The following is a 21,729-nucleotide window of genomic DNA, read 5'->3' as shown; positions in this document are numbered from 1 at the left end:
AGACTTACAATAAAGCCATGTATTTGGATATAATTTAAAACTAATTAATAAAAAAAATATTAAGACTTACAATAAAGCCATGTATTTGGATGGTGCTAATTTCATTTCAATAAATATATAAAGAATTCCACTCTTAGTGGCAGATCTAGTGGTCCAAGATATTTATATTTTTATTTTTGTCATACTAATAATAATAATAGAAAATTAGTTTAATTTAAATTATATATAAAATAAAATTAAAATTAAATAAAACTTTCGACTCATAATTATATTATTTTATTTTTTATTAATTATTTATAATTAACATAAATGAATAATAATAGAAATATTGAAAATTGTATTATATTCAAAAACTAATATTTTTAGAGATATAATTAAAATATTTAAGTGTATTTTTTTAGATTTTTAAAAAGTTAAAAGTTATTAATAAAATTGGAAAGGTAAGAATATTATTTTAATATTTTTTAGATTTGTTAGAATATTTTTTTAAATAAATTATTAATATTTTCAATTCAAATTAACTCTAATTATATTTTGAAACTTTTAAATTATGGAAATTTATTAAATAAAACTTTAAACTCATAATTATATTATTTTAATTTTTTATTAATTATTTATAATTAAGATAAATAAATAATAATAAAAATATTGAAAATTTATTTTATCCAACAACTAATATTTTTAGAGATATAATTAAAATATTTAAGGATGTTTTTTAGATTTTTAAAAAGTTAAAAGTTATTAATGAAAATTGGGAAGGTAAGAATATTATTTTAATATATTTTTTTTAAGTTTGTTAGGATAATTTAATAATGTTAAAATATTTTTAGAAAAAATAAAATACAAGATATATTTTTTTTATTAATTTAATTTAACCATTTTCATTTAAAAAAATAAAATGGATTGAAAATTATATAATAAAATTATTTTATATTTTTAAATTATTTTTATATATTTTTAATGAAAATTTGAAATTTTAATATATGTAGTTATTATTTTGAAGTTTTAAATAACTTATTTATTTTGGTGTTATGTTTATTAAAAATAAATGAGAGACCTAACCTAAATAAACTAACAATTAGTAAACAATTTGAAATAAATACACATAATTTGTCTTAAATTTATTATATTGTTGATTAATTTTATCAAAATTTATCCCTTACCAGTGATTTTTTTTATGTTTAGAATGCTCTTAAAACGAAGGATTACCTTCCATTACAGTACATAATAATCTATTAATAATGTTCTTGAAATTGTCCATTTCTAACTATGTTAACGGTAATGGTCGAAGTGTGCTGCTAATAGTTATTATCCGGATCATTACGTATGGTCGTCAGCCTCGTAGTTAAAAAACGTGTATGGTACAAAGAAGTTTCTACTCCCTTAAGGAATGATTCGTTTATCTCTCGAACCGAAGTGAGATTTCACGATCTACCTCTCTTGGGACCCATATCGTTGTTGATACACTGCCCGTGTCAAAGCATTCATTATAAAGTTGTGGAAACCAATCCACCTCTCTTGGTAGTCCAGCATCCTCGCTGTCACAACGTCCGGAGTCAAAGCATTTCTTATAAAATTGTGGAAACTAATCCACTCCTCTTACTAGCCCAACATCCTCGCTGTCACACTAGTTGGAGTCAAAGCATTCCCCCGACAACACAATTTAATTTGTAAGTTAATATAATTTTTAAAATTTTAAATAATTTTTAAGCTTATTCGCTAGAGTTGGGGGAAGGATGAAAATAAGGTCATATAAAACCACTAATCTTCTTTACTAAAATTGAAGGCGGGAAAGCTTCAAATACTAAGTGTCAGATAGAGGGAGCCAGAGAGAGCAAGCGGAGCGATGGAGGGAAGTAGGTCAAACAGCGATTTGCAGAGCATTATCGATGCCATTTCGTCCTCCGATGTAAGAGCTATTTTATTAATTTCATCTCATTTCCTTATCTTCTGACTTTCAAATGATGAATTTAAGTTGAATTCGATCATACTTTGATTGTTAATTAAGACTTGCGAACTGTGATCGAGTATGCAAGGAATTGTAGATATTCAGAATTGTTCGTACATTTGCAATGTTTTATTCATTTTCTGGACGAATTCTTTTACTATTCTCTCGAGCATTGTTCAATTTCTGCCATTAGATTTCGGTGAAGGGAAGATACTTCCTTCCAGTGGCTAATTGCTAACTTATGTTTTACAGGTCGTCGAGAGTCGTATTCAGCTGCTCAAGAAACTGGAGGATTTGGATTTATCTTGTAAATCAGAGTTGATTTCACTAGTCGAAAGCCTTACAGTATCCGCTCTGCGATTCTTTTCATTTTTAATGCTTTGTCTTTCGTCGGTGATACTATTTGAATACGAGGCATCGGCATTTAACTTTCACAGCTGCATGTAATTAGCAGTTAATTAAAGCTTCACGCAATCTTTGATCTGGTTTTTCTTAATTTTATTACTACCGAGTTTTTATTAGACTAAAACATTTATTGAAAAACTTGCTATATCTTTCTCTTCCGAGTAAATGTTTGTATACCTTGACGGAGAGATTGATATTTTGGGAGGATTTTACCTGTTTGGATGTGACGCAATGCTTGTTGAACAGAACGATACTACTAGTGGCTGTAAAACGTATAGAGGACAAAGCCGATTGTCTAGCACAGTTTCTCACACTCGAAGTTAAGGTAAACATTTTTGTTATCTGCTACACGAAGCATTTTTCGCTCTGTATATAAGTTAATATACGAGTTGATAACCTTCTACGATATCTAATAGTGCTGTATTTTTCTTCAGGCAAGTGTCTGGTGTAGAAAGCATCTAAAGATGACGCTTATGTCAATCCAGGAGTCACAGGAAGAAGAGCATTCCAACCTGTTTTTTCAGGTAGTAAACATTAGTTGATGTACATCTTATGCTGGCCAAGTAGATTTTTGGTGAATACACTCCCGCACACACTTAATTGATGCTCTTCCATCAACTTAAATCAATTTTATATTAGATTACGATATTTAGTCAGGGTCTTTTGGAATTTAGATTCGAAACATCATGTAGTTTTAAGATTATCGATAAATATAAAATATTTCTAGCTCTACTCCATGTTTAGATTAATTGTTTCTTTTGGATAAACACTCTTTATCAACAAATTATTTACCTAAAACTATCTCTTCACCTGAATTTGAAACAATTTTGAAACGGATCTTTATTCTAATATTTGTTTTCCCAAAAATCTAACATAAATATGTCAAAGATCTCCTATTCGGGCTATGAAAATGAAGTCCGTTGTGTGATATGCAATCATCGACATTGATAGTCGTCATCTCATATCCATTATTTCTTTCTTGAATAACCAGTGGTGTCCGTGAATTTCTGTACCAGTTATAAAACTAACTAGCCGTCTTGATTATGTCAAGTAAATTTCTTTTTTCAAATTGAGCCAGTTGATAGAATATAAAGTTTCCCATGGCACTCTTGTGAGCTATACCTGGGACCAATACATTTCTTTCTCCTTAACGCTTTGTGCCATTTCCATGGTTTCTTCTTTGATGTTTTTCCTTTTCAAGTTTGTGCTGGCTTCAGTATAAATAGTGTTTTATTTTCAGTTATTTTCTTGTTAGGAGTGGAACTATTGTGTTTTCGACTATATTGTTTCATTACACTCCAGCAGATTTGTTCTCTGACATTAAGTTTCTTTGTGCAGCTTCTTTTGGATGCAGTGAAATTTTCTGCTGCCAGTTTTTCAGCTTTGGCAAGATATCCTCTTTCGGAAGATAAGGCGTTGATGAATACGGTTGAGAATTTCATACTGGAACAGCTGAATTTAATGAATGAATCGGTTTCCGAAATTCAGGTTCTAACAGCTTGCACAATAAATTAATTTGTTGCTAAGAAGCTGAATGGTTAGCTCTTCCAGATTTTCTTTATTTTCTTTTCCTGAGTTCTTGCTATCAAACTCAGGAAAAAAATTGTACTTTGAAGGTCAATTTTAGAGGAACAATATTGTCAACATCCAGGAATTGTGTGATTGGCAAGAAAACTATTGTACAAGCCTCTTCAAACTGCTTTGATAAAGTCACCTAATCAAACTGGAGGCTAGTAACCTCAATACCACTGCTTAGATGAATTATAAACCCACGAAGAGGCTAAAAGTATTATCAACTCACCTTATCTTGGCTGAAATCTGGGAAGATGCTGCGAGTAACACTTCTAGGATTCTTGTTTCTATAATTTATTTGTTCTTTTCTCTTTTCTCTCATAATCAAATCTGATTTTTAAAAAATGGATACATTTGATGTTGGGGTAAAATATCTTAAGTTTCCATTGTTTATTCTCTCTTTGCGATTGTATTCTGGCTTGAGTCAGGTGTGATCCTCGTTGCTTGTTTAGTCTAAAAGATGTTTAATTACTTCTCCTTCATCTGACATCATGGCTACTTTGTTTCTCTTTGTAGAGGATTCGTGAATTTGGCCCAGAAATATTGAAAGCTGTGCAGATGGTCATTGATGCGATGATAAAATTTTGCGAAGTTCACTCTCAAGCCCTAGATCGAGAGTTCTCTGGTGAAGACTTTGATTTAACCAGCAGAGCTGTTAACCATGTCATCAACGTGCATAAGTATATAATTGAGAAATTATGCGAACTGGGCACCATTGCTGCCAAAGGTGGTGGAGGATTGGTGACAATTCTCAACGTGTCATGGAAAGGAGTGTTTACCTTGCTTCAACTTGGGAATGGGGTGTTAGCATCAAAGGTGAACATAGCAGGCATTATTCTAAATCTAGTTTCACTTGTTATGGAGCCTCTGAAATGTGCAGCAGCCACTTGGTCTTCTGTAACTAATGAAGCTGTCTCTGCAAGTGAAGCCAGACGGATATTTCTTCCAGTTAAATTTTTCTTGATTAATGCTGTGAAAATATCATGCCTCTATCCTTGCCAGGCATATCTAGTACATAAGGAGATTATTCTTTGTGTTCTTACGATCTCGACATATAAAGTTTCGCTAAGCAATGAAAAGTTACTGGGAACTGTAGCTGAAGCAATCGCTGAACTTTTGGAGACAACGTGCTTGGATTTGGTCAAGTGTATTCTAAATACCACCGATCTAAAACAAGACCTGAAACTTGGGATTATGGATTTGTTATTCACGAGTGAAAGGTGTTCTCATCCAGATGGAGATCCCAGCAATTGTTTTAGGATTGATCCAATGTATGGAATTTTTAACACTAATTGTGAAGACATGAAGGATGCCAAAACCTTATTGCTTGGTCGCATTAATTTTCTACTTAATCTGCTGAGGCATTCTTTCGATCTCAGTGATGATACAAAACTACTGATCACGACAAAACTCGATGGGCTCTTGGACATTTTAGTTCAAGAAGATGTATATGCATCAGTTCTTCTCCTGCAAGTTCCTTTCTTGTATTTCTCTGGAAAAACTACAGAGCTAAAATGGCAGCCTCTGTTCTCTTCTCTGGTGCATGCATTGAAGACTTTCATGGTTGCAGTCTCCTCGAGCTGTGCTTGGCTGGAACTGCAATCCTTCTTACTTGACAATCTCTTGCATCCTCATTTTCTTTGCTGGGACATTGTTATGGAACTGTGGTGTTTTATGCTGCGCTATGCAGATGATGGGCTGGTGAATGGTGTCATCTCTAATCTTTTTTCAGTAATGAAGTTTGTGGCATCATCAGAACTAGTTCTTGTTCACAGTTCTGCATTGAGAAAAATGGCTAGGTGTATAACGATGCTACTTACATATGGTGCACATTCTAAACTAAATGAGATTTCTGAGTCTATTTTTATTCAGGACAAATCTCGGTCATCGACAGTGATATGGGCTGCCTTGATCTTAGAAGGCTTTCCCCTCAACTTACTCTCTGAGAAGATTAAAAATATTGTTATTCAGAGTATGATTCACGATTACTTGAATTTCATTGGGAGTTTTGACGAGACTTCAATGTTAGCTCTCTCTTCTAGGGTAATTGGGCTGCCAGTATTTTCTGCATCTACTACAATCCAATCCATGTAAGTATTTGTATTTTACCTCGTTAAGGAAACTTCATGCTTTTTCCAACTCTCCACACTCCTTAAAGCCTCTCCAGACTTAAATTTTCAGAAGTATACCGTTTTGTTTTTTTATCACTTCAGCAGGCGATCATGTGACTAATTTTCTTGTTGTTTCTATTTGCAATTGTGTAATTTGGATGGTATAATGTTCCACAGCAAGTTAAGCACCTCTGATATTGATGTGAGAACGTTGAAGTTCTTACTTGCTCTTCTCCGTAGCTACAAGCTTTCTGGAGTCGAAAAGGTGAAGGGATTCTGCAGAAAACTAATATCTGAAACATTGGTGATCATCTCGTGCATGAAACATCTTTATGCATCTAATGAGATGGAGGAGGTCATCTTGGAACTGGAAAAGCTTTTTATCTCAGGACCAACGGCCTCAGATGCTCTGTTATATGAATGCAAATCAGGTTTGGTTCCTTTCTTGGCAGGACTTGCACACATTAAAATGATAGAAACCAATGATAATGCAAAAAGCTGTGCTGTGTGGGAGTTATATCATATGTTATTTAAAGAGCGGCATTGGGCATTTATACATTTGGGGCTAACAGCTTTTGGATATTTTGCCGCACGTACTTCTTGTGATGAGCTGTGGAGGTTTGTGCCACAGAATGCAGCTCTTTCCTACGATTTAGAATCAGGAAAACATGTAAATGAAGAAGGGTTTATGTTAGAGTTTAAAATATTTCTTGAGAAGGAAATGGCTCTCCTCACAGTAACACCGAGCGCAGAGCAGCTAGCACTGCTTATGAAAGAAGGGCTACTGTTAAAAGATAAGTTCAATACGTTACTAAAATCATGTGGAAAGGGTATCGAATGTAAGAGCATGGAGATTGACGAAGGACCATCTAGCAGGAAAAGAAAGCTTCCTGAGGGGATCAGCAAGGGAATGGAATTGCTAAAGAATGGATTAAAGTTTATGCGCCAGGGTCTCTCACTGTTGGAGGCAAATCATGTCGATTCCAGAGAACTTCATAACAAGCTTTTGAGTCACTTTTCTGGTCTTGAAGATGAAATAGATCGTCTAGACAGCCAGGGTGGGGTTTATTAAGTCAACCTCAATTCCAAAGGTACACTATTCTTATGAATAGAATTGTTTGTACTTGTCAGCATGTATAAATAAATGTATTTTGTACTACTACATCGCTTTTATTTTTATTTACTTTTAATGAGGTAGGGGGATATCTTAAACATGGCCGTGTAATCGTGGCTTCAAATAAATGGAGAAGTTTAAATTCTATTTTCAAATTGTTAATGCCTTCTTTTTCAGACCCAGAAAAATCCAAGAGTATGGCTTGCGTCAGTGATTTATGTTCGTGCTATCCTTCTATTGCAGAATGAACCGAATGCCAGTTTCCATTGTGTTCATCAGTCTTAACATAATGAACCGTATTGATTCGAGCTTCTGTGGTGAGGCCGAGAAGTAGACTGCCGTATAGCTTTCTTTGGTGCCAAGGTCTCAGAAAGGTTTTTTGCTACTCGTCTCGGTAATCATCTCTCCAAAAGTTGCTAGGTTCGTTCACGATTGATGTTGGTTACAAATCATTTCTCTTTTAAGATCACTCGAACTTTCTATGAGAATTATTTCTGCACCGAAACCATTGATGGCATTTCACTGCATGGGCCATTTCAGGCACTAGAATTAGTAGAGCACTTGTCGACTGTAGCAAAGCTTGGGAGAAAGTAGAAACGAATTATAGGATTTCTTGCACGTGTTGCATTTCTGTGCAGAAATTGAGGCGTCAATCCAGTATTAATGATAAGGCGACTGTGACCGATACCATTTTGTTTTCTGAGGTATAATATCAAATCCCTTATTCCCCTTGAATTTAGTTTATCTCCGAGTGTTTCCCAAGTTGATTGATATAAATTATATTACCAAACTCTGAAAATGGTAAAGGTAGTTTCTATAGAAGTGATCAATAACCGTTTACCTGAGCACCACTAAACCGTCGGTATTTGTTTATTTATTTTCTTTTTTCTTTTTGAAAAAATCTGGAATAAAGTAAACTATGTTGTATGTTTGATGATTGAGACTTCGTCTTTTGCTTGCCCACAGCTTTCAAACCTGAAAATGTCATCGGAGATCTCGAAGATTTTTAGCAGGTGGTTTCAGTGGACCCAATCAGTACAGGTATTCTGAAATTGTTGGGTTTTTATATTCAAAGCATGTGTATAGTTAATCGATAATCGTCTCTAATATCTAGTATTTCTCGGATCCCAAGGGCAGCACTTTCGTAATATTCTAATGTAGGAACTTAGATAAAATAAATAGTTGAAATTAGAATTTGGTAGATAATTCTTAATGATAATCTCTTTATTTAATTTTTTTTTTTCACTTTTTAGAAACGCTTTTGACGTCTTAATAAAAAGTTGTTATTTTATTTTAAAATTTTGGTTGACTATAATTTTATAAACTATTTCAATGAAAGATTACAAGATGACTAGAAAGAAATCACTATCAAAGAGTCACTGAACAATTATATTATATTTTGAGTGTGCTTACATGAGCACTAGCATGTGGTAAATTATTGTGCTTAGTACCACTCTGATAAAAGTTTATAGTTGCCGTGAAGTATTTCGCGACTACTGGCCTTGCAGTGAAGTATTTTCGTGATAATTAAATTACACTGCCATGGGGCTAACTTGAATACCCTGTCATTAGGATTTTCATCATTTTCCTAGAGAAAGATCTTAGAAAACACGCGCCGCGTCTCTGCTAGTGGGTCTGCATCCATTTTCCTCTTCCAGATGTGCGATATGTAGAATATGTGTCGAATTAATGGAGGAGCATGTAATCCTCTCTTGATTTGTTTACGAGAATATCAAGAAAAAGACAAAATAGGGTTTCTCTCTTGATTTGTTTACGAGAATTTCAAGAAAAAGACAAAATAGGGTTTTCCTGATATGTGAGTTCTAAGTTTTCAAAACCATTTCTTTTAACTCAGTCTACCACATATCTATCAACACAATATATGGATAGTGAACGTGATTATCAACACATTAAATGTCTATAAAGCTTGAGCTAGAGTGCCATCATTTACACAAGCATTTTCCTGTTTCCACTCTTCATGAAGATCCTCATTAGCATTCTGGTGCTCATTTTCTTCCCATTTTTCACTGTTTTCATGTCATTATTACCTCCTCCAGATCAACTGTATGGCATAGAATACGAAGTCCGTGTGATCAATGGCTTCACAAACAACTCCTCACTGCCTCTGGTGATATGGTGCGCATCCAAAGACAGTGATATCGGCGGGCGTGCGCTACAGGAGCACGATGATTTCAGTTGGCTCGTCAAGACCAACTTCTGGATTACTACTACCTCGCAATTCTCATGCACTGTCAAATTGGACCACACAAGGAAGAGTTTCGATGCATTCAAGGTACCAAGAGATATTTACCGCTGTAGTGCTTTCAGGAAATGCTCTTGGTTGGTTATGGAAGATGGATTCTATTTCAGTGACGACGAAGTAAACTGGAGGAAGGAGTTCTCGTGGTAAATCCATTCCTCACCAGACCCAGCTAAGTTCACTCAACTCTGTTCTACTTCTCTACTAGTTTTTACTTTTACTGTCATGGTTTTGGCCTAGCGTAGTTGAGGAATGGATTACTATTTTGAGTTATATAAATGCGAGCGTAGCAAAGCAATTAGAATACCTCGATTATCTTAGCGCAACATCATCTAGTAAAATTCCCTTTTTTCTTTGTTTCTTTTTTAATGATTTGGGTAGATCAAGTCTGTCTATATTACCGGTGTACCGTGTACTTTTTGAGTTTATTAATAATAAGTAATGTTTGTTCAATTATCCTGTGGCTTATAATGGTCCGTAATTGCCTTTATTCGGTACTCTGCTTTTTGGATACTCTTGATCCTACAGACAGAGGAAACAGAGTGAGAATATATAATAAGAAGAAACTAATTTAGTTTCAGAGTCATCAAGTTTCTTAGATAGTCAGCCGTCCTTACTTAATCAAGCTACTTTATTAGCATTAGCTAGCCCTTCCAATTTTCAAAATTTTAGGAATAAAGCCGCAGCCATTAGACAAGTCCCGTAGTTTTTATAGGCTCAACCTTTTAGCCACAGCCAAACTTGTGGAGCAATGTTTGAGGATAAAAGAATTGCTAGGGGAGAGGAAGGAGGCTGCTAGGAGCAAAGAGAAGAGATAGCCATTGATTCTATGCTTCTCTGATTTTGTTCACAGGGACATATGGCAGGCAGCAGTAGTAACAAAAACTTGGACGGGTAATTCCTGCTAGGAACCCCCACAATATATTGTCCACTTTCAACATTAGCTTTTATGGTTTTGACTTTTGGTTTCTCAAAGGCCTTATACCAATCAAGATTTATTCCTTATTTATAAACCCATAATCAACTCCGTAATTAGCTTATGTGGGACTCCTCTCACGACAATCCTCTCCTTGAACAAAGTATGCCATAGAGCCTTCCCTAAGGCTTATAGAGCCCTCAAACAACCTCCCCTTAATCGAGGCTTGACTCCTTATTTGGAACCCTCGAACAGAATACACCTTTTGTTCGACACTTGAGTCACTTTTGACTACACTTTTAAGACTCACAACTTCTTTGTTCGACACTTGAGTATTCTATTGACATGACTAAGTTAAGGGCATGACACTGATATTATGTTAAGAACCATGTCACTCTACAATGGTATGCTATTGTCCATTTTAAACATTAGCTCTCATTACTTTACTTTTAGTTTCTCCAAAATATCTCGTATCAAGTGAGATGTATTCTTTACTTATAAATCCACGATCAACCCCTTAATTAGCCGGTACGTTACTCCTCTCCCAACAATCCGTAACCATTCCAACCCCATAACTATAACTAAGTTAGTTTAATGGTGCAACCAATCTATTAAAAATAGTATATATCATTAAGGTCATGACTAAAAGCACAATCAGCCTGTGTTATTTGTAGGCTAAATGGAAACATTTAGAACCAGAAAAGTGTATAGTTTGGTTTTCTTAAACAGGTATTTGTAGATTCGTTTTTGGAGGATTGTAAAAGATATCTTGCTTGAAAAGACCAGACATAACATATCTACTACCCGCAGAAAAATGGGCAATTGAATTACATGCAGGGCCCGGCCCCTGAGGCTACGCTCAAGATTTTCCTGACATGATGTACAGATTTCCTTCCTCCATTTGTTGCCGTGGACTGCAAATTTAAATTGTTGCCCATTTTGCCATTTCTCTTGCTCGTAAGTCTCTTAAATGTCCTCAAGTTTCCACAACCACTCTTTGAATTTGAGGAGGTTTTTGGACATTTGTGTTGTGTATTGTTGGGAGTAAGTTCCACCTTAGCTAATTTTGGAAATTTAGGAAATGATTCTGAGTTTATAACTAAAGGAATACGTCTCCATTCTTATGAGGCCTTTTAGAAAAAGCCCAAAACAAAGTCATGAAAGCTTATGCTTAAAGTGGACAATATCATACCATTGTAGAGAGTTGTGTTCATCTAACAATTTCTACTTCATGGATTGTGACACTGCATTATCCAAGGTGGTCGAAACAGCTGTTAGATATATATATATATATATATATTTATTTGATCTCTTAAGTTTTAAAATTACAAACTTAACTGGAAAAAGAGTTCAATCAGGATTTCATATGCTTTACCGGCGTTCAAGAATAAAATTTCTTGACTTTTTTTTTTAATTCATGAATTTATTAGATAAATTGAAGTTTTAGAATTTTTGTAGATAAAATTTCAAATTTACATCTCAAAGATTAATTAATTTGTAAAAAATAATAATATTTCAAGACTCTTTACATCAAATTATTTTTTTAAAAAAAATTCATGAGATTGATGAAAAATTAAAGGCATTAGATTTTTTAAAAAAAGGAAGTTTAGTGATACATTACCTCTAAATTTTTAGAGATTAAATTTGTCATTTTTTTCTTAGAAAATGATATAGACTTTTAGCCTTTCGAGTTAATTGCTCTTTAGTTTTTTTTTTTTTTTTTTTTTTTTTTTTTTTTTTTTTTTTTTTTTTTAGTATTTCTAAATTATCACTAAATTCAAGAACTTAAATTGATAAGCCTAATTAATTATTTAGTTCAAAAGAATTCTAATCGAGTAGAAACTTTGAATTACGACTCTACGTTGATGTAACGCATCAAACTTTTGTTAGGTTTCTGAGTTTCTTAGAAGTAATAATTAGGTCAAAGGCCTTATGAATGGAATTAAGCAAAATTCGAGTCACCACATATTAACAATTAACAACAACCATATGAAATTACAAAAAGTATTAAAATTATAATATCGCCCAACTAGCTTGATTTGAAATTCGAGATGACCGAACCCATAAAATCCCACCATTTTTTTTTTAAATATATTATCTTAGTGTGATTAGATTTCTACCTCACTAATATTATTGCCAACACTTTATCAAACATTTGCTATACAATCTTGTTAAAATTATTTGAGTCCATTTTGATAATAATAAATAAAAAAAAAATCTTAGTTAAAAAAAATTGTAAAGCTAATTTGCGAGATGCAATAAGTTACGCCCTAAAAAAAAAAATTCAATTATTCAAAATGAATAAACCAAATACAAATGAAAATAAGAAAGAAAAAAAAGAAAGTATAATGGTCGCTAAAATTAGTTGCTATATTTACAAATTTGCCTAGCACGAGAAAATTTATTTATTAGTGATATTGTAACAACTCAAGTCCACTACTAGTAGATATTCTCCATTTTAGTTCGTTATATATTATCGTTAGTCTCACAGTTTTAAAACGTATCTACTATAAAGAGATTTTCAAGAAATTTTCAGATATTCTATGTTAAGATATGTATGATATTTTTGAACTTTTCAAAAAAAAATAAAATAAATATATATATATATATATATATAATTCAAGTCAATTTGAAAAAGAAAAAAAAAATCCTTATGATGGTTTCTTGTGTGGGGGGCAATTGTATTTGAGTGGGATTTATTCAAATCATGAGAGGAGCCTTAAAGGAATATCTTAGGTCATATGCCTTTATTTCAATTGGAATTACATCCAATCATCCCAAAAGTAAAGCCCACATTCACCTCTCAAGTGGTTTCCAATATTACCAAAAATAATTGAAAAAACAATTTATTTTTATATATATATATAAAATAATAAACTTATTTGATACCAATTTCCTTTACCACAAATTCAATGTCAATTTTGGTCAGAAGATTATTAAAATTATATATATATATATATATATATATATATATATATATATATATATATATATATATATATATATATATATATATTTTATAATTATCAAAATCTCCATTAAAATGATTGAGCTAAAACTCAACTAGAGTAAAATTGAGACATTGAATGAGCTCGTTTTCATACGAATAATTTGATCGTTCTTGTATCTAAAACATCGATCTTATAATCAAAAGAGATGAGTTATAAACTTAGAGATCTTTGAAAGACCGAGCTCAAATGTTAAGGGCCACCCATGTAAGATATCGAACCGTTTTGCATTGTCAAATATTGAAAGATCGAATTATTGACCTGAAAGACGAGCGACGGAACGGGAAAAGCTTAGACTTTTATTGCTAAGACTGATGTTTTACATACAAAACAATGGTATTACCAACTATACATGAAAAATTGTAATAGTTTCTTTAACAAAAATACAGAATTACTATGAAATGAAACCAATCAATTTCCTGTTAAAAATAAAATCAGGAGGAACAATCAGCAACTAGCAATCTTTAGCCATCTGATGGAGCTTCCAAGAATGGATATACTGTCATACTGTGTTATCTTTGAGGGGAATATCGGAATTCGGAGATGGAACGAAATTCACTTCTTGCTCGTTAGACTCTATAAGCATCGATACAACGTCCCGCATCGATGGTCGGTCAAAAGGAGACATACTCGTGCACATAAGAGCGATTTTAAGTACGGTCATCATGTGTTCGACGATACTTCGGTCTTGAAGGTTCAACCGAGAATCAAATATTCTCGATGTGAATGAATGGTTACGGATAAAATTTTTTACCCATGTTACAAGATCACCTCCCTGATCTAATGGTTGAACGGGAGTTTTTCCCGTTAACAACTCGAGTAGAACGACGCCAAAACTATAAATGTCGCATTTTTCGGTAACCTTCATAGTGTATGCATATTCTGCATCCAAAAACGAGGATAGGTACGGTTCAAGATTTATGTATGAACTTTATTGATAGCTAATAGTGTAGCAATCTAAGCCCCACGGCTGGTAGATATTGTCCTATTTCCCTCAAGGTTTTCAAAACGTGGCTGTTAGGGAGAGGTTTTCACACCCCTACAGTAGCTATTGTCTTTTTTAGGCTTTCCCTATCGGGCTTCCCTTCAAGGTTTTTAAAACACGTCTGCTAGGAAGAGATTTCCACACCCTTATAGCAGATATTGTCCTCTTTGGGCTTTCCCTTTCGAGCTTCCCCTCAAGGTTTTTAAAACGCGTCTACTAGGGAGAGATTTACACACTATTATAGCAGATATTGTCCTCTTTGGGCTTTCCCTTTCGGGTTACCTCTCAAGGTCTTTAAAACGTGTCTGCTAGGGAGAGGTTTCCATACCCTTATAGTAAATATTGTCCTCTTTGGGCTTTCCCTTTCGGGTTTCCCTTCAAAGTTTTTAATACGCGTCTGCTAGGGAGAGGTTTCCACACCCTTATAAAGAATGCTTCGTTCCGATCTCACAAATAGAAACATTAAGATACTCAAGTCAGAACAAAGAGCTTACCAGGAGCGATGTATCCATACGAGCCTGCAACGACTGACATTGATTTAGAATGAGGCATGTCGATAACTTTCGCAAGACCGAAATCACCAACATGAGCTTCAAAGTGATCGTCGAGGAGAATATTATTCGACTTGATATCACGGTGAACTATCATTGGTTTGCAGTCATGATGCAAGTACGCAAGACCTTCTGCAGCTCCGATCGCAATCGTGAACCGAGTTGGCCAATCCAAGCAACAAGACGACCCGTGAATTACTTCACCTAAACTACCCTTTGCCATGTATTCATAAAGAAGCAGATTGAAACCCTGGTGGTAGCAGTATCCATACAGCTTAACAATATTTCGATGCCTTATCGTTCCGAGCGTCAAAATTTCGGCCTGGAAACTGTTTTCGACGTCGCTCCCTTCCCTATTTGATGCCAGCTTCTTAACAGCAATGATCTGTCCAGTATGAACCGTGGCTTTATAAACTGTCCCACAAGCACCCTTTCCAATAATATAACTGTCATGGAAGTTATTTGTGACTTCAACCAGATCATGGAAGCTAAATCCCTCCTTGGGAGGTAAGTAAAAACCCGAGTCCAAGTCCGAGTCCGAGCACGGTATCTCGGCCTCATCTCGACATCTCATTTGATGCAAAATAATCATAATTAAAATGAGAGAAACCCCACCAACAGCACAAGCAATTCCTGTGATGATTTTACCTCTTGATGTATTTTCACTCTCAAAATAAGAATCCCCATTGCAATCACCAAGAGCTCCGCCGCAAAGTCCGTCGTTACCTCGAAAGCTATCGACGTCCATGTTCTGAAACAACGGTGTCAACGGTATCGGCCCCGTAAGGTCGTTGTATGAGAAGTTGCAGACCGATAAACTAGATAGGTTCTCGAACTCTCTAGGAATTTGTCCACTCAAATCATTGTTATTCAGCAGCAGAATTTCTAGAAGATATAGTCTTCCCAGTTCTGGTGGTATTCTCCCTGATAGCTTATTATAACTAAGATCCATTGCAATTTGCAAGCCTAAAAGTGACCCCAACTCCTTTGGAATTTCACCAAAAAACATGTTTCCACCAATCTTCAACTCTGTCATTCGGGACATCTTTCCAACTCCTGCAGGTATGTTCCCTGACAACTTGTTTCCCGACAGGATCAGTAGCTCCAGCTGAGTAAGTGATCCGATCTCATTCGGTAACGACCCCGTAAACGCGTTGTGGCTCAGATCGACTCGTTGAAGCATCTTGCACTTGAACAATTCAACCGGTAACTCGCCATCAAGTCGATTTGATGAAACATTCAAAGTCACCAATTGAGTGAGCTTTCCAATTTCCTTTGGCAGCTTAGATGTGAACAAATTGTTTGCAATTTCAAGCCTTTGCAACTTCTTACATCTTCCAATATCCAAAGGAATCCGACCATGGAATCTATTTTCGCCAAGTTCAATAGCTGAAAGGTTCTCCAAGCTGCAAAGCTCGGATGGAAACGCCCCGGTAAGCATGTTCCCACCGACACGAAGCTGCACTAGAGATCTGCAATTCAGAATCCCAGAAGAGATGTTTCCATATAGCTTGTTGGACTCCAAGTTCAATATACTCAGGTTCGAATGTCGACAAAGGTAAGACGGTATCGTCCCTGTTAGGTTGTTTACTGAAAAATCGACCACCCAAAGTCGGCTGTAACGTCCGAGCTGTGAAGGAATGCTACCACTGAGGGAGTTATCAAACAGCTGCAGTTGTACCATCTTAGTCAAATATTGAAAACCAAACGGTATACGTCCTCTAAGATCGTTTATCGATAGGTCGAGCCGTGTCAAGTTCTTCAACGTACTAAGCTCATCAGGTATTACACCAGTCAGCAGATTCTTGAAGAGGAACAGCAAGCGCAGGCCCTTGATCTTACTTAACTCAAAGGGAATGCCACCAGTTAAGGAGTTCTCTGAGAAATCAATCTCTTCCACCAAAGAAAGATTACCAATTTCCTTTGGAATCGTCCCATTAAGGCCATTTCTGTAGAGATACAGCCTCTTAAGAGAGCTGAGATTCCCCAATGCCTTTGGTATGGAGCCAACCAGATTATTAGCATACAACGCCACGACCTCGAGACTCCTACACTTCCCAAGCTCCTCCGGAATGCTACCAGAAAACTGGTTACCCCATAGAACCATCTCGGTTAAGTTACGAAGCATCCCGAGCTCCCTCGGTAGCTCCCCTCCTATCTCGTTTTGAGCAAGACCAAGCACATTAAGACTTCGGCATCCACTTATCTCAGAAGGTATACTTCCAGAGATACCATTCTGTCCAGCTCTAAACCTCTTAAGTTTCGTAAGATTCCCAATAGAACGAGGCAACGATCCAGTTAGCTGGTTCGTATACGCCACAAACTCGACTAACGACGATAACTTCCCGATCTCCTCCGGGATTGAACCACTTAGTACATTGTTACAGATATTCAAACTCCTCAAGACAGATAGATTCCCTAACTCAGCTGGGATTCTCCCCTCAAACATGTTGTTGTTAAGAAAAAGATATTCAAGATATGAACAGTTTCCAATTTCTTTGGGAATGTTCCCAGTGAACTCATTGAAAGATAGATCAAGATAAGTTAAATGAATCAAGTTACCGATAACGGGGTTCACGGATCCAGAGAGCTTCTTCGACTTCAAGTCGAGCGACCATACAACCGGAGCTTCACCAGAAGTGCATTGCACACCGATCCAACCGCACGGTGTCCGGTCCGCAGGGTTCCAGTTCTTTAAACTACCAAACTCATCCGTAAGTGTCCTTTTCAGCTCTAAAAGGGACAGCCCCTCTAAGTTTAACCCTTGTGAAGTACAGAACAAAAGATTGGTAGTGAACCAAAATCCAACAAAATTGACTAAGAAGCCTCCCCTTGGCTTTACATTTGCAGACATTTTATCAAACATCTTGCCTACACAAAAACTACCACCAAATTATAAACGAAATCTTAAATCTCAGAGAATGCAAACAAAAAATCAATCAATAATATGAGTAAACCAAGATTCAAAAGAAGCTACAAACCTGATAGCCATAACTATTCCGCCATGTCTTCTTCCAACGAGAAGCTCAAAACCATGAAGCTCATAAATCGAAGAAAACGAAATGGAACAAGAAAAAGGGGCAGATCGAAGATGAATTTCAGAGCATTTGCAGTCAATAATTCGGCAGAAAGAAGAAGAACAACAACAAAATCATCACAATCTCTATCACTTTGCGGCGGAAATCGAACACTTGGCGATATTACATTCAAGAACACATTGATAACAAACCCCCAAATTAGCGATTAAACCAAACCCAAAAAAGGAAAATGGATTATTTAAAGGAAGAAGAGAAACCAGAGATCATTCCGTGAAGCTAAAATGGCCGACAAAGAATGGGAAGCTGATTTTAAGTGGTTGGAAAGACGAGAGAACTGTGAGTTCATACACAACTTGAAAGAACAGAAACTTCGAACCTTTTCCTCTCCAATACTCTCCTTTTTTCCTTCTTTCTACAATTTATTTATTTATTTATATATATATATATATATCTTCTCTTCGCCAAGCTGATCCTCAGAGCTTGGTCGTTAATGGAGTCCTCATATCATATTCCGTTTAATAAATGAAGCCATTGAAGAAGAAGAAGAAAGCTTCTTCTTTGTTTTTCTTTTAATATATATATATATATATTTGTCCCTTTCTATTAGGTTAAAAAAATATGTAATTTATTTTTGTAATATTGGAATTTTTTTAACCATTTTTGGTAAAAAAAAAATAAAATATGTTAATTACCATTAAAACTTTTATAATATTATATATTTAATATTAAGTTATTAAAATAATATATAATAGTCAAGACGTATTATTATAATATTTAAATTAATCCAGACACAGTAAACTGTGCTTCAATTAGAACCCGATATAATATAGATAAATATTTTATTAATTTATCTAATAAATAGATATTAGATAAGATATAGATATTTAATGATGAAAATGAAATGAATATTAAAGTTTTATTATCCAAATAATTTTAGGTTTAAATTTAATAATAATGTTTTTTTTTATTTTAATTTTAAAAAAAGCTATAAAAAATTATAATATGCTTAAAAATTAGACTGAAAATGAAAAGATTTATTATTATTTTTTAAATTTATTTTTTAGATGGAATAATAATCGATCATGCTTCACTGAAAATTAGGTTGATTTTCTGTATCCGGATGACGTCATGGATGACCAGTGGCTTCAACGTCGTCGTTTATTGTCACACGTGTCAACCTTTCCTTTAGTAATTGAAAACTCCATTTAAATCCACGTCGGAAATTTTTCAACCGTCCGTTTTTTAAATCGACGACTCTCCGTATATCTATGCTAATTATTTGTCACGAAGGGTTATGGGCCTGGATGTGGGCCCTGGAAAGGCTATGGGCCCATTAAGTTCAATGGATGATGGGCCGAATAAAAGTGGCCGACTCTTAAGTAATCACCGTCTAGATCGCCACTAGGCGTTTGTGTGTCGAAATCGGACGGTCCATAATGGCGGATTTTGGAGGCTGGTTGCCTACTCATCAGATCTTGAAAAGGCCGGTCGGTGGGGTCCACTTGAAATTATCGAGAGAATTAATTAAAAAAATAAATACGAAAATTAAAATTAAAAAAAAAAAAAAAGAAAAAAAAAAAAGAAAGGGAAAGTGGGAGAGCTTCTAGGGTTTGGCTTTTCTCCACTACTAAAGAACAAAGTGAAAATATTTTATTTTTTCTTTACTTGTTCGAGTTTCTCTCTCCCGTCTCTCCCGTCTCTCTCGTCCTCTTTTCAAGTTCCACTCTTTTTTCGTTAACAGCGACAGACCCTCCACAATGGACCTTCTCGAGGTAAAAGAACAATTTCGTAACAAGAAACCTCGAGGACTAACAACCTATGCTTCATCTCACCGTTCCAGTATAGTACGTGTCGTACTTTTAGTTCTTACCCTAGGCTTTTTAGGGGTTTCCTGAAATCCGTGCCATTTTTAAAGACATCCCGAAACCTCAACCAATTCTTAATCTGAGTTTTTTTAGGGATTTTCTGAAATATAAGTCCGATCTTCTTAACCCGAGCGTTTTAGGAATTTCTTCAAACTCGAGCCATATTTATAAATTTTTTTAATAAATTATGTATTTTTGTACTTTTTAATCATAGAATTCGAAAATCACTTTAAAAAAACATAACGAGCAAACACGTATGCTCGATGTCTATAACTATGTTCGAAATAAAATAATTATTTATTACACAAATTGTTTATAGAGAAATTTAAAAGCATTAAATACACGTTTATTACTCAATAAATAATTTTCTTTTTTTTTAATGATAAATCTTATTATAAATAAATCATGAATTAAAAAAATATAAAAATAAATAAATAATTCTGTTAAGATTGGAAAGTGGGCCCCACATAATGGGATTCTTGTCATAGTTGCATTTCTCAATTGCACAAATCATGCAATTTAAAAAAAGAAATTAATTCCCCATAATTTTTCAAAATAAATAAATAACTGTTTTTTTGGTAATTTCACATGAAATTTGTTCCTCAATAATTGCTGGTTCATTAATAAAATACATTAAATCCAATATTATAATTATAAAAATTTAATTCAGTTTGTCATATATATATATATATATATATATATATATATATATATATATATATATATATATATATATATATATATATATATATATATTCATCCTAATTTTTAAATGTTTAATATTTGAATTTTACGAGATTTCTGTTATTTTTGTATATATTGTGAATAAATAGTTTTTAAAAATAATATTAAAAAACAACCCGACATCTTTATTTAACTCAATTCGATAACAGAGGTCTAGGTTGGGTTGAGTTATAAATTTTATTCAGCTGTCTTGTCACCAACTCAGCTAATTTGAAATTTCTGATCAGTTTAAAAGATTTTTATCAACTCAATTCAAGTTAATCTGTAACCGTTAAAATTAAAAAAATAATCTTTACACGGTTGAATAACTATTCGTATAATAAATTTATTATTACCGAGAATAATTATTATTTATAAATTAATGATGAAATAATATACATTTTCAAAGAAAAAAAAAAGACAAAAGGCCAAGTTGTATTCAAATTCAAAATTATTTTAACCATGTGAATAATCAAGTTGATGTAAGTTATTATTATTATTTTTAATTAAAAAAATGGTAATAATTTATATGTATACCTTAGCTGTTTTTGTTTTTTTATTTGTCTTTAAAAAAAAATATTAAAAATAACAATTTATCTCTTCTATTGTCAAAGTAGTAATAAATTAATTTTTAAAACAAAAATATTTAATTAGTCCCTTAAGGACCTAAATGCAATTAAACTCAAATTAGAGGACTAAAAGTATATAATAAAAAGTGTAGATTATGGTCACGTTAAGGATCTGAATTCAGCACTTAATGGCCTTGAGATTCTCCGACATTCCATGTGTCATGAATCGTTTCAGTATGTTTTGTTTTCACTCACATGCATTTTAGAAAAATTCTTAGGAGGTTATCCCGTGTAGAGTTACTCTAATTACAACAGGCTTGACTTTGAGGTCCTATGATTGAGCCATTGAAAAAAATGTGCATTTTATCGGTACAGGTAATGACAGTATTAAGCTTTTCTTAATCATCTTATTCTCAGGATCACTCTTATTCGGATATAGTTTAGGGTTTAGAATTACGAGCTTTAGGGTTTAGGGTTTCGGGTTTTAGGGTTTAGGGTTTCGAGCTTTAGGGTTTCGAGTTTTAGGGTTTAGGGTTTAGAGTTTCGAGCTTTAGGGTTTAGGGTATCGGGATTTCGGGTTTTAGGGTTTAGGGTTTCGGGTTTAGGGCTTCGGGCTTTCGAGTTTTAAGGTTTAGGGTTTAGGGTTTCGGGATTTCGGGATTTT

General features: G+C 34.2%; 3 protein-coding genes across 6 annotated transcripts; 2 read left to right on the top strand and 1 right to left on the bottom strand.

The window, feature by feature from the left end:
- Positions 1–1,775: 1,775 nt before the first annotated feature.
- Positions 1,776–9,866, top strand: LOC111800982 (holliday junction resolvase). 2 transcript variants are annotated; one of them, XM_087126465.1, is made up of 12 exons: positions 1,776–1,909; positions 2,201–2,293; positions 2,547–2,678; positions 2,788–2,877; positions 3,692–3,841; positions 4,442–6,015; positions 6,214–7,127; positions 7,394–7,570; positions 7,691–7,854; positions 8,117–8,191; positions 9,208–9,443; positions 9,521–9,866. In XM_087126465.1, the coding sequence occupies exons 1-7, from the start codon at positions 1,847–1,849 to the stop codon at positions 7,106–7,108; spliced, it is 2,997 nt and encodes a 998-aa protein (XP_086982591.1). In that variant the 5' UTR covers positions 1,776–1,846; the 3' UTR covers positions 7,109–7,127; positions 7,394–7,570; positions 7,691–7,854; positions 8,117–8,191; positions 9,208–9,443; positions 9,521–9,866. The 2 variants fall into 2 exon arrangements, with proteins under 2 accessions (XP_086982591.1, XP_086982592.1); XM_087126466.1 differs by having other exon boundaries at positions 7,328–7,570.
- On the top strand, positions 9,089–9,866 carry LOC147791366 (Plant self-incompatibility protein S1 family). Its single transcript, XM_087126467.1, has one exon. The coding sequence runs from the start codon at positions 9,129–9,131 to the stop codon at positions 9,558–9,560; it is 432 nt and encodes a 143-aa protein (XP_086982593.1). The 5' UTR covers positions 9,089–9,128; the 3' UTR covers positions 9,561–9,866.
- A 3,746-nt stretch (positions 9,867–13,612) lies between these two features.
- LOC111801215 (uncharacterized) lies at positions 13,613–18,439 on the bottom strand. 3 transcript variants are annotated; one of them, XM_087126493.1, is made up of 3 exons: positions 17,852–18,439; positions 14,838–17,752; positions 13,613–14,216 (listed from the first exon to the last, which is right to left on the bottom strand). In XM_087126493.1, the coding sequence occupies exons 1-3, from the start codon at positions 17,860–17,862 to the stop codon at positions 13,837–13,839; spliced, it is 3,306 nt and encodes a 1,101-aa protein (XP_086982619.1). In that variant the 5' UTR covers positions 17,863–18,439; the 3' UTR covers positions 13,613–13,836. The 3 variants fall into 3 exon arrangements, with proteins under 3 accessions (XP_086982619.1, XP_086982618.1, XP_023541007.2); XM_087126492.1 differs by having other exon boundaries at positions 14,814–17,752; positions 17,852–18,438; XM_023685239.2 differs by having other exon boundaries at positions 14,814–17,741; positions 17,852–18,438.
- Positions 18,440–21,729: the final 3,290 nt, after the last annotated feature.

This window comes from Cucurbita pepo, chromosome 8, assembly GCF_057944985.1.
Source record: "Cucurbita pepo subsp. pepo isolate OVF chromosome 8, ASM5794498v1, whole genome shotgun sequence".
NCBI lineage: Eukaryota > Viridiplantae > Streptophyta > Magnoliopsida > Cucurbitales > Cucurbitaceae > Cucurbita > Cucurbita pepo.
The sequence above is the reverse complement of the archived record's forward strand: the minus strand, read 5'-3'. Positions and strand labels throughout refer to the sequence as shown.

Bases quoted from the DNA above. Each gene is read 5' to 3' on its own strand.
- LOC111800982 (XM_087126465.1), top strand. From the start codon at position 1,847: ATGGAGGGAAGTAGGTCAAACAGCGATTTGCAGAGCATTATCGATGCC. The intron at 2,294-2,546 runs GTATCCGCTCTG...ACGGAGAGATTG, and splicing joins CACTAGTCGAAAGCCTTACA to ATATTTTGGGAGGATTTTAC. The intron at 2,878-3,691 runs GTAGTAAACATT...TTCTTTGTGCAG, and splicing joins ATTCCAACCTGTTTTTTCAG to CTTCTTTTGGATGCAGTGAA.
- LOC147791366 (XM_087126467.1), top strand. From the start codon at position 9,129: ATGAAGATCCTCATTAGCATTCTGGTGCTCATTTTCTTCCCATTTTTC.
- LOC111801215 (XM_087126492.1), bottom strand. The intron at 14,217-14,813 runs GTAAGCTCTTTG...TTTTGGATGCAG, and splicing joins GTATGGATACATCGCTCCTG to AATATGCATACACTATGAAG.